At 54.6% G+C, this 17,694-nt stretch overlaps 1 protein-coding gene across 1 annotated transcript; it reads right to left on the bottom strand.

The window, feature by feature from the left end:
• Positions 1-247: 247 nt before the first annotated feature.
• On the bottom strand, positions 248-17,586 carry AANAT (aralkylamine N-acetyltransferase). The gene is made up of 7 exons (XM_032320732.1): positions 17,067-17,586; positions 4,833-4,957; positions 2,766-2,941; positions 2,327-2,408; positions 1,763-2,000; positions 1,310-1,464; positions 248-963 (listed from the first exon to the last, which is right to left on the bottom strand). Exons 5-7 carry the CDS (start codon positions 1,923-1,925, stop codon positions 658-660), a joined length of 624 nt encoding a protein of 207 aa, XP_032176623.1. The 5' UTR covers positions 1,926-2,000; positions 2,327-2,408; positions 2,766-2,941; positions 4,833-4,957; positions 17,067-17,586; the 3' UTR covers positions 248-657.
• Between the last annotated feature and the right edge of the window lie 108 nt (positions 17,587-17,694).

Raw genomic sequence — 17,694 nt, 5'->3', positions numbered from 1 at the left:
GGGCCCAAAGGGATGGTGGAAAACCTGGGAGGGGTTGGTTGGACCGGAAATCAGGTTTGGGGTCCCATGGAAAGCCTCAGGGGGTCCCTTGAGAGGGCCGAGTCAGATCCTTGGATCCTAGGGGCATTGAGGGGCTGGCTGCCCCGGCAGAGACGGCGGCAGAGGGGAGGCACAGCCCTCGTCCGTTCACCGTACCTCACCCGCAGCCCTCACCCCACACAGGAAGCCTCCTGGGAGGGTATGCAGCACAACTCTTTATTTATTAGAGGGAAGAGGATCCGGGGTATCTGAGGCGAGCGGTGGGGGGCCCATGGGGGGAGCTGGGAGATAACCCCCGCACTGCCCTGCGCCCAGCTCCCCCCTATTCCGGGGCCGAGGACGAGAAGGGGAATCCCTGAGGCTGGGGAGAAGGAGGCTGTCTGCCCAGAGGGTCCCCCTTTGGTTCCCGAGAATGAGGGAGTCACCGAGGTGGTCCGGGGACACCTGCTGTCCCCAGTTCCCAACCCAGCCCCACCTCCGGCACCGTTCGGCAGGCAGCCTGGGCTGGGCAGAGAAGGGGACCCTGGGGCCGGGTGGGAGCCCCAGCCTGCCTCCCCGCAGCCCAGCATGTGGCCATGGGTGCCGTGGGGCGGCAGCCGGGAGGGCAGGGCGCCGGGCTCAGCAGCCGCTGTTCCGACGCCGGCACGCGTGGCCTCGCATGGAGCACTGGAGCTCCGTGAAGGCAAGCGGGCCCAGGGTGATGGCGCAGGGGCCCACGGGGCTGAAGCCGAATCCCTGGTAGAAGGGCACCAGTCTGTCCTCGCACATGAGCGCGGCCCGGCTCACCGTCGGCTGGCCGCCCAAGTGCTGCAGGTAGCGCCGCATCAGTGTGGAGCCCTTGCCCTGGCGCCGGCAAGCTTGGTGCACGGCCAGCACGTGCAGGTGGGCAGTGTGGCCCCCCGGCCGGTGCAGCATCAGCGACTCCTGGGAATGAGCAGGGATGTGAGTCCGGCTCCGTCTCTGCCCATCCTTGGCTCCCCAGCTACCCCCGCCGGGCCAGGAGCAAGTGTCTCCCGAGTGCCTCCGAACGGAGCTCCTTCCCACCTGTGGAGGGCCCCCAGTGGGTACCCTACCCTCCGCCCGTTGGAGGACCCTTCCTGAAGGCCTTTGAGCCCCAAAGTCCTTTGACCCGGGAGAAGACCAGAGGAAGACATTCCAGGCCCTGGGCTCCTCTGCCTCCTGAGCAAGAGCAGCCAGGGCCTCGGGGGTGGCAGCCTCCCTTCCAGAAGTTTCCCAGCAGTCGGGCATCCCAGCCCCAGCCTGCCCTCACCTGAGTGAGTCTCTCCTGGTCCCAAAGCGAGCCGATGATGAAGGCTACGAGGCACCCCTCCTGGAACCAGCCCAGGGACAGCTCTGGACACAGGGTCAGGAAATGCTTGACCTCGTCCAGATATAAGGGGCAGGTGCCCAAGATGGAGATGAAGGCTGCAGGGGGAGGCGCGGCGGGTGACTCGGTGGCAGCAAGCATCAGCTCGGCAGCCCCGGGCGGGGTCTCCCCCACCACACCTCCCAGCCCCCCACCATCACCCTCTCCCACAGGAAAATGGGATCCAGGGTGGTTCCCATCCCCGCCTTCTTGAACACCCACGCACGCACACACACACAGAAATGCACGGCCAATCTGCTCCTCCAGGGGCCCAGCCACCGAGGACAGGGGCTCCTCCCCAAAGGGCAGCCGTGGCAGAGTGCGTCGGCATTCAGACCCCCGGCGGGGTCCGCTCACCTTCGCGCTCGATCTCAAACACGCCAGCGGCATCTTCCGCAGTGAGGCAGCGGAACACACTGGCGGGAAGCGTGTGGCGCCGCTGGCGGCCAGGGGCCTCTGGGGTCCCAGACTGCAGGTCCGAGGCCTCGGGCTCCGGGTCGGGTGTGCTCTGTGTGGACATCTTGGCTGCTGGTGTCTCCTGGGGATGCCCCAACTTCAGAAGTGGCCTTTGTCACCTAAAAGGGCCCTCTGGCACCTGTTACCAGAGAGGAGTGAGGGTCACGGGTGCGGTCTTCAACAGGAGCAGGCCAGGGTGGGGGTGCACCTCATCTCTTGCCTCTTTGGTAGCCGGACCTGGGTTTGGGCGAGTCCCACCCAGTGCGGATTCTGGGAGCTGTAAAATGTTGGTACCCTGTCCCCATCTTTCCATCTCAGCCAGAAGTACCCATGGAGCAGCCCTTCTAAACCTCCGGATCCTGCCCTCATTGACCTCCGGGTACATCTAAGTCTCAGGAGGCGGTGGGAGGGGTGGCCACTGACCACGTCTAACAACGATGAGAGGCGTGGGTCGGTCTGTCTCACCTGCCTAGAAAGGGGCTTCCCCGTCCTTTGCCTGTGAAAGATGGAGTGGGTCCAGCTTCTTAGGCTGCTTCAGCCATCGGCCCTGGAGAAAAAGACCCTTAGTCGAGTGGGTTCTCAAGGAGCCTTCATGTTTACTCAGAGGGCCTCGGACTGGACCACGCACACATGAGGGCAGCGGGAAGATGGGGGGCGTCTGGGGAGGTAGGGAGGAGCAGCGCTGGAGGGCATCTGACTGGGTCCCTATGGCGCCTTGGACCTCTCTCCCATGATGGTCTTGCCCTCTCTCCTCCACTTTTTCTCCCTATGCCCAGAGGCCCCAAGCAGGGTAGCTCCTGTTCCGGAAGGCTGGGAGCCCGGGGTTGGGGGGGAGTGGGAGATGGGGGGGCCCTTACCAGGACTCTGAGCAGGGTCCCAATGTTTCCACCGCAGAGCCACTCACCCTGGAGGTCGTCAGCAGTCGAGGGAGGCAGGGAAATCTGGGACTTCGGTCCTCTTGGCTGCTGAGATGTCACTGGGGAACATGGGATGTTCTCTCCGATTTATAATCCCTGCCCCGCCTCTGTGTTACACCAGCAGGACGGAGCCTGCACGGCTGTGCCGCTGCCCTGTCCCCGCCTGCTGAGGGTCAAACAGAGTGACACATTGCACGCGGGGGATTACAGTGACTGACCGAGGGCCTGGAATCTGGGGGAGGCACACAGGGCTAAACCTCAGGGGTCCAGCTCTAATCTCTGTTCCGGCTCTGCCTGGCGGGGCCTGGGCATTCACCCTTTGTGCTCTGGAAGCTCGGACACCCCCACCTCGGAGGTCCTTCCCCCAGATCCAGACGTGAGAGTCAAGTCCTTCTGCGTACTAGCTGGTCACCTGTAGCAAAAACCAACCCAGACAAGCAAGAGGTCCTTCGCGACTCGCGCCCTCCTCCCATCTCCCGGTACCCTGCCTGGTCTCCCACACCTGCCATTACCCTGGGGTACTTAAAGAACCCCGAGGGGGTGCAGCCGCCACTTTGGAAGACCTTGCAGTACCTGCGACATTGGGGCTTACACCCTGAGACCCACAATCCCCACTCGAACGCTGATAGAGCTAGAAGCTTCCCCAACTGGGAACAGCCCAAATGACCATCAGCAGTAAGGGACTAGGGAATTAGTTCCCTAGCTCCTTAGCGAACTCATCCAGCTGTGAGAGCAAAGGACCCTGAGGACACATGGCGTCACCGAGACCCTCGTCTGTGCAACAGGGAAGGAAAGAAGCCCCCAACAAGAGGAGTTCTGAGTCCCTGGAGTCTGTTCTAATCTGTGTATGGGAGGCAGCGGTCGCCCAGGGGGGGACTTCTGGGGTGCTGGTGACATAAGATTCAGTTCTTTTTTTTTTTTTTTAAGATTTTATTTATTTATTTGAGAGACAGAGAGACCTCAAGTGGGGCAAGGGGCAGAGAGGGGGAGAGACAGATTCCCTGCTGAGTGGGGAGCCCAACGCAGGGCTCGATCCCAGGACCCCGAGATCACGACCGGAGCCGAAGACAGACGCCTCACCTGGGGGCCGCCCAGGCGCCCCCAACATTCAGCTCTTCCGCTGAAGGAGGAAGGTGGTGGGAACTCAGCAGGCTGCTAATTTGTGCACTTTATTTTTTTATTTTTTTTATTTTTTAAGATTTTATTTATTTATTTGACAGAGAGAAATCACAAGTAGTCGGAGAGGCAGGCAGAGAGAGAGAGGGAAGCAGGCTCCCTGCTGAGCAGAGAGCCCGATGCGGGACTCGATCCCAGGACCCTGAGATCATGACCTGAGCCGAAGGCAGCGGCTTAACCCACTGAGCCACCCAGGCGCCCAATTTGTGCACTTTAGTTTCTGCATGCTCTACTTGAAGTTTACTTAAATATCGCAGACCTTGTTTCACCCAATGTCCCTGATTACCAATGACCTTGGCTCTGCCCCACGGCCAAGGCAGCCCCAGAGTCACGCAGCAGCTGATGGGAGTTCTCCCTTGGGAGCCTTGAACCCCAGGCGACTGCCTCCAGCTCTTCATTCTTACCCCCTCCAGGCCCTCAGACCCGAAGGCAGCCCTGGCTTCTCTGCTTTCCCTCCGGCCCACACCCCTCCCACAGCCCTGAGCCCCTCCCTGGCCAGCACTCACCCCCTCGCTCCTGCCACCGCACTCCCTGCCCTGCCAGGGCCTGGCTTCTACACCCTCAAGGCCGGGCCAACTCCTGCTCTTGACCATGATTCCGGGGTCGCTTATACGGCTCTGACACTGCGGTGACCCCAGGCCAGCCCAGAAGGCCCCCCTCCCAGCACCCACACTTCTGTCTGTGGGGTCCTCCCCTCCTAGGGCCGCTCTGCTGCCTGAGGCCCAGCAAAACCCACAGAGCTTACCACACCCCCACCTCAACTGCTACCAAGCTGCTTCCCGGAACCTATGACTGAGCTCTCAGGCTTGGCTCTGGGGGCTTGGTCAGGACCTGGGCTGGGCACCCCCGCCTCCAACCTCAAGGTCTAAGGTAAAGACCTTCTCCATCCTTCGTAGACCTGAGGCTCCACTGCGCCCCCTCACGGCCCGCCGGAGAAGAGCAGGTTACGGATCGGCCGTGAGGGCCCTACTCTTCGCGGAAAACATCCCCAGACACGTGGAACCTCAGAAAGCAAGACAAGACAGTACACTCAACATGACTAGACCGGGGGATCCGAACCCCCGTGGGGGGCAGGGGAGGGCGAGCGAAGGTGGTCTATCCTGGTCAACTGGAGTAACAGGACAAGGCGCCTGGGAGGGAAAGAAAGAGATGAGGGGCGTGCGGGGTGGACGAGCACGGAGAGAAGGGCGCCCTCTACAGGGAAGTTAGGAGAACCGACCCGGGGCGCGGGGCTGACTCCGTTTGTGGCGCACGTGACTCTTCATCTTCTGGCTGCAAATTCAAATCCCGCATTGGGTGCACAGACTGCTTAAAATTAAAATAATAATAATAATAATTTTTTAAAAAGATTTTATTTATTCATTTGACAGAGAGAGACACAGCAAAAGAGGGAACACTAGCAGGGGGAGTGGGAGAGGGAGAAGCAGGCCTCCCACTGCGCAGGGAGTTCCATCCCAGGACCTTGGGATCATGCCCTGAGCCGAAGGCAGATGTCTAACAACTGAGCTACCCAGGCGCCCCAAAAATAAAATCTTTTTAAAAAAATATTTTATTTATTTATTTGACAGAGAGATCACAAGTAGGCAGAGACAGAGCGAGGGGGAAGCAGGCTCCCTGCTGTGCAGAGAGTCCAACTGCGGGGCTCGATCCCCAGACCCTGAGATCATGACCTGAGCTGAAGGCAGAGTTTAACCCATTGAGCCACCCAGGTGCCCCTAATTTTTTTTTAAAGATTTATTTATTTATTTTAGAGCGAGGAAATGGCACAAGCTGGGGGAGGGGCAGAGAGAAAGGGAGACAAGCAGACTTCTGCTGAGCAGGGAGCCTCGTTTTGGCTCAGGTCATGACCCAACAACCTGAACCAAAACCAAGAGTCAGATGTTTAACCGATTGAACCCACCCAGGTGCCCCAAAAATACACTCCTAGAAAAAAAATGTCAAACACCAAGATGGAGAGTGACTTCATGTGTTTCTAGTCCCAGCCTTGCTGAGTGATAATCTGCTAAAGCATTTCTGAAGCTAACTGTGTCCTGACTCCAGAGCACACTCCCCCAGGGGCTGTCATCAAATTCATCTGGCCTGCGGAGTAGCCTCAGGAGATGGACCTACTGAATGAGGTTGCCTTATTTAGCAAATAAAAATTCAGGAAGCCCCGTTGAAATTCAAATTTTAGGTAAACAACCTTTTTTTAAGATTTTATTTTTAAGGGACGCCTGGGTGGCTCAGTAGGTTAAACCTCTGCCTTCAGCTCAGGTCATGATCCCAGTATCCTGGGCTGGAGCTCGGCGGGGAGCCTGCTTCACCACCCCGCCCCGTCTGTCTCTCTGCCTGCTTGGGATCTCTCTCTGTCAAATAAATAAATAAAATCTTAAAAAAAAGATTTTATTTTTAAGTAATCTCTGCACCCAACGTGGGGCTCAAACTCACCGTCCTGAGATCAAGAGCTACAACGATCCGCTGACTGAGCCAAACAGGTGCCCCACAAGTAATTTTATTTTTTTTAAGATTTTATTTATTTGACAGAGATCACAAGTAGTCAGAGAGGCAGACAGAGAGAGAAGGGGTGAAGCAGGCTCCCCTCCAAGTAGAGAGCCCAACGCGGGGCTTGATCCCAGGACCCTGAGATCATGACCTGAGCGGAAGGCAGAGGTTTTAACCCACTGAGCCACCCAGGCACCCTCACAAGTAATTTTTTAAGATAACTTTGTCCCATGTGATATTTGGGACATACTTTTACTAAAAAATTGTTTATCCAAAATTCTGATTTCCACCTCGCATTAATGCAACATTATATGTCAACCCTATTCAAAGTAGAAAAGAAGTTTTTAGGGGCATCTGGCTGGCGCAGTCAGTAGAGCATGTGACTCTTGATCTCTGGGTCATGAGTTAGAGCCCCACTTTGGTGTGGAGTTGTTTTTTTTGTTTTTTTGTTTTTTTGAGAAAGTGCGCATTCTCGGAGCTGTAATTTGGTATCTTATTGGTCTTCCTTGTGGGGAAAGAGTATGCCCGGCTAGCCATGTGCAGAGAGCAGGGGTTCAAACCTTGTACCCTTTTGCAATTGCAGTCTTTGGCAGAGCACTTACACGTAAAACCAACCAAGAGCCCCGACCTCCACCCCAGGCTGGATGTCCCATGAAGCTGGGACAATATAGGTCCCACCACGGGCCCCTGGGGAGAAATGCACTGCCCTCAGAGGCACAGACTCATCTCAGAGCGTCCTGCGCCCCTGGCCCTTGAACCACCCCCCCCCCCCAGCAGGTTCTGAGGCTCTGTCCAGACTCAGGGGGCAAGAGAAGAGTGCCATCTATCTGAGAGTCATCACAGGGGACATCACGGGCAGAACCACAGATGAGCTGCGTATCTGATGTACAGTCCGTGTAATCCAATGTCCCGCGTAGGGACCATTGGTTCGGGGTGCTTCATGTGAGACCACCTACTGATACAGTTTTGCTTTTTATGCCAGTCTTCTCCTTCCAGAACCAGCTCCCTGGAGAGGGTCCTGTCATAACCACTGCTCCCCAGCTCTGCTTCTGCCCGTTGGCCTCCAAACCACACTGCTTCTCCCAGCACCGCTCCCCTTAGGGGTGCTACCCTCACTTCCTCCGTTCTGGCCTCCTAGTCCACCAGACAGGTCCATGCACGTCCGAATGACAGCTATGGGCTGGGTTCCAGTTCTCTCCCACAAGGCTCTTTGGTCCCAAGTGAACCATGGGCTGTGGCTTGGCTCTGTTTCAGGGCTCCAGAACATTCTATGCGTTTGGAGCCAGATTATGCAAGGTACATAGAGATCTCTCCCCCCCACCAGAGGCCCATGTTACCAAACTCCCCACCTGTCCCCACACAGCCTCACCTCTGACCCAACTGAGTCCCTATCCCACCAGCAATCCGCAGCAGTAATGATCACAGGCACGGAGGCGGCTGTCCTCATGATCAAGTAGACAACAGAGGTCTCGGTGTAGGAAGAGTGTTGAGAGGAGCTGCATGGTGCTACTGGAAAGCTAAGGGATGTCTGCTCTTCAGGGCAGTGGTGGGGGGAAGGAGACATTAGCAGGAAGAAAGGTGAGACTGAAGACATGTCCCAGAATCCAAGGGATGGGGGTCAGCAGTGTCAAACGCAGACAAAAAGGAGAAAAGGTCTCAGATGCTCTTAAAAAGGAGGCCCCTGGTGGCCTTTAAGTCCTTCAGGAGAGAGGGGGTGGGGAGGGAGGCCAGATGCAGGGGAGCCGACTCATAGTGACAGAACAGAGGTCACAGGGCAGAGGCTGTCTGTTGAAGATACGCTGACCCATTGGCGTGTCTGGGGCCTGGAGACGACTTCCTGCACCCCCACAGTATTCCTCCAGCCCCCACTCTCCTGCCCCCAGCGCCGTAACAACTCTGATAACCTGCGGAGCCTGGCCTGGTGTGGCCGTCAGCATCCACCCGGGCCCAGGACCTCTCTCCTCCCCTCAGTGTGACCCCACGGCAGGGCCCAGGGGAGCTGACCTGAGGGAGACTGAGAGATGGGTGCCCTGAGAGACCGGGCCCAGAGACACCCTGATGACGTTTCTGAGACCCCAGCTTTCCATGCAGAGCCGCGGAAAGGCCATAACAGGCAGGGAAGGCTGCTCTCCCTAATGGTGTCTGCGCGACCAGCTTTTGGTGGGCTTTTTGTTGTTGTTTTTTTATTTATTCATTTGGCAGAGAGGGAGAGGCAGTGAGAGAGGGAACACAAGCAGGGGGAGTGGGAGAGGGAGAAGCAGGCTCCCCGCTGACCAGGGAGCCCGATGCAGGCTCGATCCCAGGACCCCAGGATCATGACCCCAGCCGAAGGCAGAGCCTAATGACGGAGCCACCCAGGCGCCCCAGTGTTTGGTGGTTTTGAGGGTGGTTTCTTTCTATCAACTCCTTTTCTGGCCCTAAGGTCTGCCCTGCACACCTGGCTCTGAGCACCTTTTGCCTAATTGTATTTACCTTTTCAACCTTCACCTGTTAGAAGCAGGTTCCCCAGGAAACACAACCTGGGATGGAGGACCGCGCAGGAGGTTTGCGGGAAGCGCTTTCAGCAGCAGCGCCTCTCGGGGGTCCGGGGGGGGGGCAGGGGAAGCAGCCCTGGGCAGAGGGAAAGGGCAGCTACGATGATGCCAATGAGATGATGCCGCCGTGATGGGTTGCCACAGAGGCCTCAGCCCCTGTTGTGGGAGCTCAGGAGCCAGGAAGCCCTGCAGAGACGCCCAGCCCACGGCAGGGGGCAGACCTTCTGCCCTGCATTGACCTTGGTAGAGACAAGCTTCCTGAGCAAGCGGAGGGCAGTCCTGCCAGCCAAGGGGTGGGAGCTTGGGATCATTTTCATCAAGCTGCCAAGAGCTGCCCCAGCAGAGTGCTAGCACCGACTTCCGGGGGCCTTGCCAGGGAGATAAATCTTGCGGCAGGGAAAAGCGTTCCCAGAACAACACTCTAGCCTTGCCCAACTTAATGTTCTGCCTCTCCTGACCCAGTACCCTTGACTGCAGCCCCACATTCTCCCAGCTCCTGTCGGCAACATTGGCTGGGACCTGCAGCCCCTTCCGGGGACAACTTTTTTCTCCCTTTCAGTGGCCCGGCGAGCTACCCTCCGAGTTGAGTTGTGATTTAGACCAAGTCATTGATCTGGGACAGAGAGAGGAGCTGGAGTAGATCCTCCGGTCGGGGGAGGGTTAGCGTCTGTCTCACAGGGAGGAGTTCCATCTTCAGGCAAGGAGAAAGCACTAACCTGTGCCAGGCAGGAGGGGGTCACTTAAGAGGGGGCCACGGCTATGAGGGTCCAGAAGGCTCAAGGAGAACCTGGCACTTTGAGATTTTTGAGTCCAGAGACCCAGATTTCCCCAGATGTCTCAGAGTCCCCCCTCTTCCCAGTGAGGGTCCTCCTTGGCATTGCTGGCTCACTAAGGCTGGGAATTCAACCTCCTCTAGGGGCCTGTTGCCCTTATTAAGTAAGTCTGGAAACTGCTTCTCTAGTTTTCTCTGTTCGCTAACTTCAGGAGGTGAGTTTCACTACATGCTGCCAAGAAGACCCTCTGGCTTTTTTTTTTTTTTCTTCCCAAGAGTTTATTTATTTATTTGACAGACAGAGATCACAAGTAGGCAGAGAGGCAGGCAGAGAGAGAGGGGGAAGCAGGCTCCCCACTGAGCAAAGAGCCTGATGCAGGGCTCCATCCTAGGACCCTGAGATCATGACCTGATCCAAATGCAGAGGCTTAAACCACAGAGCCACTCAGGCACCCCGAGACCCTCCAGCTTTAATACTGAGCCTTCTATTGGTGACCCATCACCCACAGCTTTTCGCTGTTTTTCTCCAGGGCGACGGCCCCCAGCAATAGTCATGAGGTCCCATCGTCCTTATAAGGACTGCTCTCCCATACGCGGCAGGTGCCTGACACTCACTGTTGGCTTCCCCCACCCACAGTTCCTTCCACTAGGTCACTGTCCACCAAAGTTGTAATGATTGCACCACTGTCATGTGCTAGGACCCAGAATACTACTCCTCCCACCACGGTGGGGATCCTCATTAACAGGAAAAGTGAGCAGGCTCTAGAACCCACTTTATTTATTTTTTTTTTCTAAAGATTTTATTTATTTATCAGAGAGAGAGAGGGGGAGAGAGTGAGCACAGGCAGACAGAATGGCAGGCAGAGGCAGAGGGAGAAGCAGGCTCCCTGCTGAGCAAGGAGCCCGATGTGGGACTCGATCCCGGGACGCTGGGATCATGACCTGAGCCGAAGGCAGCTGCTTAACCAACTGAGCCACCCAGGCGTCCCTAGAACCCACTTTAGAGTCTGTTGCCTCCCACCACACTCGGCACCAATGCTTATGGGTCAGACTCCCCAGGAAATAGACTTAGAGGCTCAGATCTGCGTGAAGACACCTACCAGAAGTGCCATCAGGGAGCAAGGTCAGCAGAGGTGGGCAGAGGGCATTAAACCATGAATGGGACGCCTGGGTGGCTCAGTGGGTTGAGCCACTGTCTTCGGCTCGGGTCGTGATCCCGGGTCCTGGGATCGAGCCCCAAGTCGGGCTCTCTGCTCGGCAGGGAGCCTGCTTCCTCCTTTCTCTCTGCCTGCCTCTCTGCCTGCTTGTCATCTCTCTCTGTCAAATAAATAAATAAAATCTTTAAAAATACAAAAAAAAAAAAAAACCGTGAAGACCCAGTTCCGGTGGAGACCTCAGCTGATCCCAGGAGAAGCTCTGAAGCTGGGGTTCCCCTTTCGAGGGATCCTGAATGGAGGTGAGAGGCTGGGCTTTGCTCCTCCTTAAGGAGAGTCATTGGATGGGTGAGGCACCTTTTTGCAGCCAAGGGCAATCCCTGAAAAGGTACCAAAGCCTTCAGTTTCAGCAGCCACTGCCTGGCAGCTGGGGGAAGGGTTCCTAGAATCAGAAGGTGGACTCGGGCTGGGCGCACAGTGTGTCCACTGATGCCCATCTCCCCGACAGGCTTTATTTATTTACTTTTCGTAAGATTTTTATTTACTTACTTGACAGAGAGAGAAATCACAAGTAGGCAGAGCAGCAGGCAGAGAGAGAGGGAAGCAGGCTCCCTGCTGAGCAGAGCGCCCGACATGGGGCTCGATCCCAGGACCCTGAGATCATGACCTGAGCCGAAAGCAGAGGCTTAATCCACTGAGCCACCCAGGTGCCCCCCACCCCACCCCATGGGCTTTAAAAACCTCTGGAGAACAGAGATCAGGTTGAAAGTGGGGCCATGTGCCCCTCCCCGCCCAGATCAGGTGTCTATCAACTAGGTCTTGATTCTTCTGTTGAGTAGAATGGCATTTAGCTTCTTGACTTCCTATGGATTTATTTTGAAGCCTCATTTGCATAAATAGGTTGGCCTCGGTGCATGGTTGAGCAGAGCCCCATCCTTATTTGGGGTTTGATATCTGAAAGATGACACAGGCTGTTTCCTCAGGAACCTTCCAGACTTTTCTGGAAGGAAGGTGTCAAAGGCAGGGAGGGATCGCCACCTCCTGGAGAAAGAAGGGACCTACGGCTCCCAGAGCATCTGGAGCCTGGCAGGCCAACACAGAGGTCATGTGAGCCCCATAATGTGATTTTCAATTTTATAGTAGCCACATGAAAAAGATCCAAAATAAAGCAGGTAAACTTGATTTTAATAATATATTTCATTTAACCTAATACATATAAAGTATTGACACTTGAACAAGTAATCATTATAAAATTAAGATTATTTTAGATTCTTTCCCCCTCCCCAAACAAGTCTCCAAAATTCAGTGTATATTTTACACTTCCAACACATGTCAATTCAGACGAGCCACATGTTAAGGGCTCAAGGGCTACATGTGGTTAGGGGTTGCCACAACAGACAGTATAGACCTAGAGGCTGAAAACTGAGGAAAGAGCAAGTGTGTGTATGCATGTTTGCATGTGTGTGTGTGTGTGTGTGGCATATGTGTATGCTCCTCCCCATATCTAGCAAACATGGAGAGCAACAGACTTGAGGAAAGACAGAGGTGTCCTGGAGACTTGCTGACACATTTCGAACCATTGGGAAAGTTTGGCTGGCTGGTTTTGTTCACTCAACAAAAATCTTTAGAGCCCGCGCTATGGGTCAGACCTGTGCTGGATGCTGGGGTCCAGAGATGAAGAGGGGAATCAATACAGCCACACAGGTCTTACCAGGTAAGTGGGGAGAATCATCAGGGAACAAAGGGCTTGGAGGATGTCATGGATAAGAAGGCCCGATCTGGGTTTTGTGAGATGAAAAGGAATTCTTTTGGTAAAAACAGGGGTTGAAACTTCCTGGCAGATGGTGAGCAAGGGAAAAGGCACCAGGCAGTAAAACCTGGGGTCCTGAGGGGCGCAGCCGGGGCTGGAGCATGGCGCATGTGTGCAGGGCGTAGAACTGGAAGACAAGGTTAGAGGTAGGTGGAGGGGACCGAGTCTAGAAGGGCTACCTGTGTCACTCTCTGCTGGACCAGGAGAGCCGCAGAGAGATGGGAAGCCTAGAAGCTGGAGAATCCTGTTTGCATTTTCAGTGTCCCTGGGAGCAAGGTGGTGGATGGATAGGTGGCGGGAGTAGAGCAAGGAGGCTACAGTCGCGGTGCACTCAGGAGATGGGGATGAACTCATACCAGCAGGTAACGTTTATCAGTCCCCGCTAACTGAGCAGGCTCCACGCAAACCACCGTATACAGACCACGCCAGTTACACTGCCAACAGCCCTGAGAAGTAGGTACTATTGTAACTCTTATTTCACAGAAAGAAAGCTGAGTCTCAGAGAGTGAAATAGTTTGTCCAAGGTCACAGAGTGAGTCGGTGGCATCACAGGCCTCTCAAACCCAAGTCCATGGATTCTGGAATCCCACTCCTAGCCATGACACCACGGTGCCACCCTATCTCCCCGTGGAGCAGCCCCCAGGGGAGACGATCTGGACCTGGGGGGGAGCCTGGAAAGAGGGTAGAGGGGCCATGACCTGGGCTTTGATCGCCTGTGGAGCTTCAGATCAAGGGTTAACCCTTGGTGGCTACTTGGTACCCAGGTAAGTGACGCTGCAATCCACTTGGAAGAGGAGTCTGGGAGAAGGCATGGGTTTAGGAGAAATGGATTTGGGACATCTGGCTGGTCATCCAGGAGGTACCCATGAGTCGGTGCCGGCGATCCGGGACTTGGTGGTGAAGAGGTGGGTGGTGGAGTGACCGCAGCCCCCGATTGTCCTTCAAGCTGGTTCAGTGGAGGTGCTGTCCTTGGCCCCAGCAGCTGAAGAAAGGGGGGAGACAGGGTGCACCTGCCAAACCTGGGCTCTCACTTATTGCTCAACTGTCTGGTGCCCCCAGCACAAAGTAGTGTGCCCTATGGACCGCAACCATTCCTGAGTCGGGAGTGAGAATGGCTCAGGGCCAGCCCCTCTGGGCCCCAGTCCTGACTGTACTGCAGGGTGAACTTGGGCAAATCTCACAGATCTCCCAGGGCATCCACACAAAAAGGGGTAAGGCTCCAGGGGCAAGAAGGACCCCCCCCCTTTTTTTTTTAAACAGTTTTATTCTTTTTTTTTTTTTTTAAGATTTTATTTATTCATTTGACACAGAGAGATCACAAGTAGGCAGAGAGGCAGGCAGAGAGAGAGAGAGGAGGAAGCAGGCTCCCCGCGGAGCAGAGAACCCGATGCGGGACTCGATCCCAGGACCCTGAGATCATGACCTGAGTCGAAGGCAGCGGCTCAACCCACTGAGCCACCCAGGCGCCCAAGAAGGACCCCTTTGATTCCAAAAGCCCATGATTCTTGAGCAGTTGCCAGCTGGAGCCGCAGGCATGGGCATTTCTCCAGCTAGGCTAGCGATGGGGGTGTGGGACGGGTCCTCAGGGGAGCGCCCCTCCCACTCCACCTTCCTAGCCTAAGATCCGGGTGCTGAAGGCACCCTAGAGCCTCCAAATATGCACTCCAGGGTAGAAGGAGTTCTTTGGGCCCATCTGGATTCTCTCGGAGGGGGAAGCTTGGAGAGGCCAAGCAGGCTGAGGCTCCCACATGGGCCAGTGGCTGTTTGAGATAGGGATAAGACAGGGCCTGCTTCCCAGAGATCAGCTCATGGTGCTGCCAGCCCGGTTGCCTCCTGCACTCTGCCAGCCCCTTAGCAAAGGGAGTGGCCAGACCAGCTCAGTTTCTTGCAGGCATATTTGTAAATAAGCAAAATTCTCCTGAGAAGAATCTCTATCCTCCAAAGAGGGCTGGTGTTGGGGGTTTCTCCGTTGGGGAATGAAGGGGATTTCTTTGTTGTCTGTTTGTTTTCATTCGGCAATTATGAAAATAAGAACTCGGCCAATGCTCTCATCCCAGCTCACCCCACTTACCAGCTTGGCCGTGCAGACTGTGGTTGGGGGCTTGGGGACTGGGGAGGAGTCAAGCCCCCAACTTTGGGGCGCCTGGGTGGCTCAGTGGGTTAAAGCCTCTGCCTTCAGCTCAGGTCATGGTCTCAGGGTCCTGGGATCCAGCCCCATATCAGGCTTTCTGCTCAGTGGGGAGCCTGCTTCCCTTCCTCTCTCTCTGCCTACTTGTGATCTCTGTCAAATAAATAAATAAAATCTTAAAAAAAAAAAAAAAAGCCTCCAACTTTGACTGGAGCATCTTAGACCTGAGTTGGGGGGCGGGGGATGTAGAGGAGGAATATACTGACCCTCTTCTAGAAGGACTCTGATGCAGCTCAAACTGGGGCCACAAAAGGGCTGAGAGATAGTGTGGGGCAGCTCCTTGGGTATATAGGGGGAGGAGGGACAGGAATCTCAGGCCTTTGACAACCCCTGATACGGCACATCACTGAGCACTAGAACTGTGCCAGGCGCTGTACTAGGCACTGGGGTGACACGCATACCTAGGATATGACCCAAGTGCTCAAAAGGGGGTTAGTTAGTGAGGGAGAGATCGGCATTTGAAACCAAGGGATCTTACCTACAACCTAGCAGTTTCCTGGGGGAGGGCAGGCCGCAGAGCATGTTTCACAGAAGGGGGGCTCATGCTTGCTCTCTCACCGAGGACTAATCTATGTAGAGGTGGATAATCTATGCAAAACACTTAGTACAGTACCTGGTATTAAGTTACAGCAAAATGACTGGGAGCTATTATTAGCCATTATTACAAGAAGCCGGAGAATAAACATGGCACGTCTTCCTGGAGAGCCAATTTTACTCAATGATTAGGGAAGAAGGACATTCTTTTTATATTAAAATGAACACAGGCATAAGCTGGTGTAGAGTGCAAAACTCACTAGATTTTTGACATCAAGGATTTGGGGCCTGCATTGCCCTGCCCCTTCACCTCACTTGCTCGCCCCCTCCCCCAACCCTTGCTAGACAGAGGAACTAGAAAAGCCCCTGCACTTGGAGTCAGGAAAACTGGATTCCAACTTGGCCCTGCATGTTACTATGTTGTGACCTTAGACGCTGAATTCCTGGATCCTGTTTCCTCATTGATAAAATGGGGTTACTATGCACACCTATATCCGGAGCGCCTGGCTGGCTCAGTGAGTGTAGCCTCCAACTCTTGATCTTGGGGTCATGAGTTCAAGCCCCAGGTAGGGCCTAGAGGTTACTTAAAAACAAAACAGCAAAAAACAAACAAACCAAAAAACTCCCCCAGAACAAAAAACGTACATCTGTGTCAACAATTGTGGTAATAAGATAATATATGTGAATGTGTCTGTCACAGTACCTGGTCAATTAGAGGTGTTAGGTTATGGGGCCAAGGAGACAGGGGCATGGTAAGTGGAACTGAAGCTACTACATGGTTGCTGTTCAGCCTGCCAGGTCTTTATGGGGGACGGAGTGGGGAACGGAGTCCTCCCAGTGGTGACTCCAGATGGCCACTCTGCACGGTGGTCTGGGATGGAAAGGCTGTGGTTTGTGAGCCAAGCTTTGCCCCGAAATTGTATCCTAATTCCCTTTCAGCTCATTTAGCCACTGTTTTTTCTATACCTTAGTATGTGAGCTTTCTAAGATCTGGATGCATTGACAACCACCCCAACCCCAATATTACATCAAGATCCTTGAAGTGCTTGGCTCAGGACCCATCATATACTCAGCCTGCCACGCATGCTTCATGTATGTTCTTGAGACTTTTCCAGGAGTGTTGTCTGTAGCCTTGGCAGTCCGTAAACTACTCAAAGAATGGGATCCCGCCTTTTAAAAAGAACCCAAATATCGTAATATTGAACCATCCTACCAATGTATCTTTGATGATCTTACAGAAAATGTGGAAAAAAATGATTTTGACTGAGAAAGATGAGGGCCATTGCCTGAGTATTCTTAATTTCCTTCTAACAACCCATTATGAATCTGTCCTCTGAGAATGTTATCTAAATCTTTTGGAACTTACTTAAGGGACACATTAGTATAATTACTTTTTATATTTTAAAATGGCAATATGGAGCAAACCGTAAGTTTAACAGTTCTGCCTGTCTAGAATTTTGGTCTAGGAAGGGGGGTTGAAATGTTCCAGCAACGGTTAAGCTTCACGGAGGGAACTATGTCAGGCATGGTTGTGTTTCCTTTGTTTCTCCCAGTTGCGGGAAGAGACGTGTTCCGTATTACCACCCCTCTTCTACCGATGAGAAAATTCAGGTGAAAAGAAGTTTTCCAGCTTACCTACCTTTATAAGATTAGTAAGTGGCAGCAGCAGGAATTGGAATCCACGGCCCCCACCCCTAACTACCTCACTATCCCACCTCTCGCCATGTATACTAAGCCTCATGGAGCTCTGAGTCCCTCTGAAACCCAAACCAGAGAGGCCACTAATGCTTGCTTATCTTTCTGATCCTTCGGGGTCATGACCTTCCAAACTTTGTGTGTAATTTCCTAATACAATACACTCCAGATAGGCTCGCTCTCTAAATCTTTTATAGCTTTGCTTACAAGCTGCCCTGGAGTTGGTTTTAGCTATTTAATATGCATCTGTGTCGTCTCTCCGGCTAGGCTGTAAACACCTAGAGGACAGGAACGGTGTCCGGCTCTTCCTCACCCCTCCCAGCGCGTAGGACTGGGCTGGAGACGCCGAGGAGGCTCATTAAAGGTTGTTGACAGTCTCGGGACCATCCTCCGCCCCACCTCGGCCACTCCCCTTTCTCTCCTGCCCACTGCGCTTCCTCCTCCCGGGTCCCCCACCCAGTCCTGCTCCCCTAACTTTTACCCTCTCCGGCCCCGCCCCTCCCTCCCGGCGTCCACTCTTCCCCCGCCCCCGGCAGCATCTCCAGCGTCCCCTAGCGACGAGGCAGGAGCTC

The sequence above is a fragment of the Mustela erminea genome, chromosome 18, assembly GCF_009829155.1.
Source record: "Mustela erminea isolate mMusErm1 chromosome 18, mMusErm1.Pri, whole genome shotgun sequence".
Classification (NCBI taxonomy): Eukaryota; Metazoa; Chordata; class Mammalia; order Carnivora; family Mustelidae; genus Mustela; species Mustela erminea.
This window is presented reverse-complemented; position numbering and strand designations above follow the sequence as displayed.

Coding starts and splice junctions, on each gene's coding strand:
- AANAT (XM_032320732.1), bottom strand. CDS start 1,925: ATGTCCACACAGAGCACACCCGACCCGGAGCCCGAGGCCTCGGACCTG. Junction 1,465..1,762: donor GTTTGAGATCGAGCGCGAAG/GTGAGCGGACCC, acceptor CTCCCCCTGCAG/CCTTCATCTCCATCTTGGGC. Junction 964..1,309: donor ACCAGGAGAGACTCACTCAG/GTGAGGGCAGGC, acceptor GCTCATTCCCAG/GAGTCGCTGATGCTGCACCG.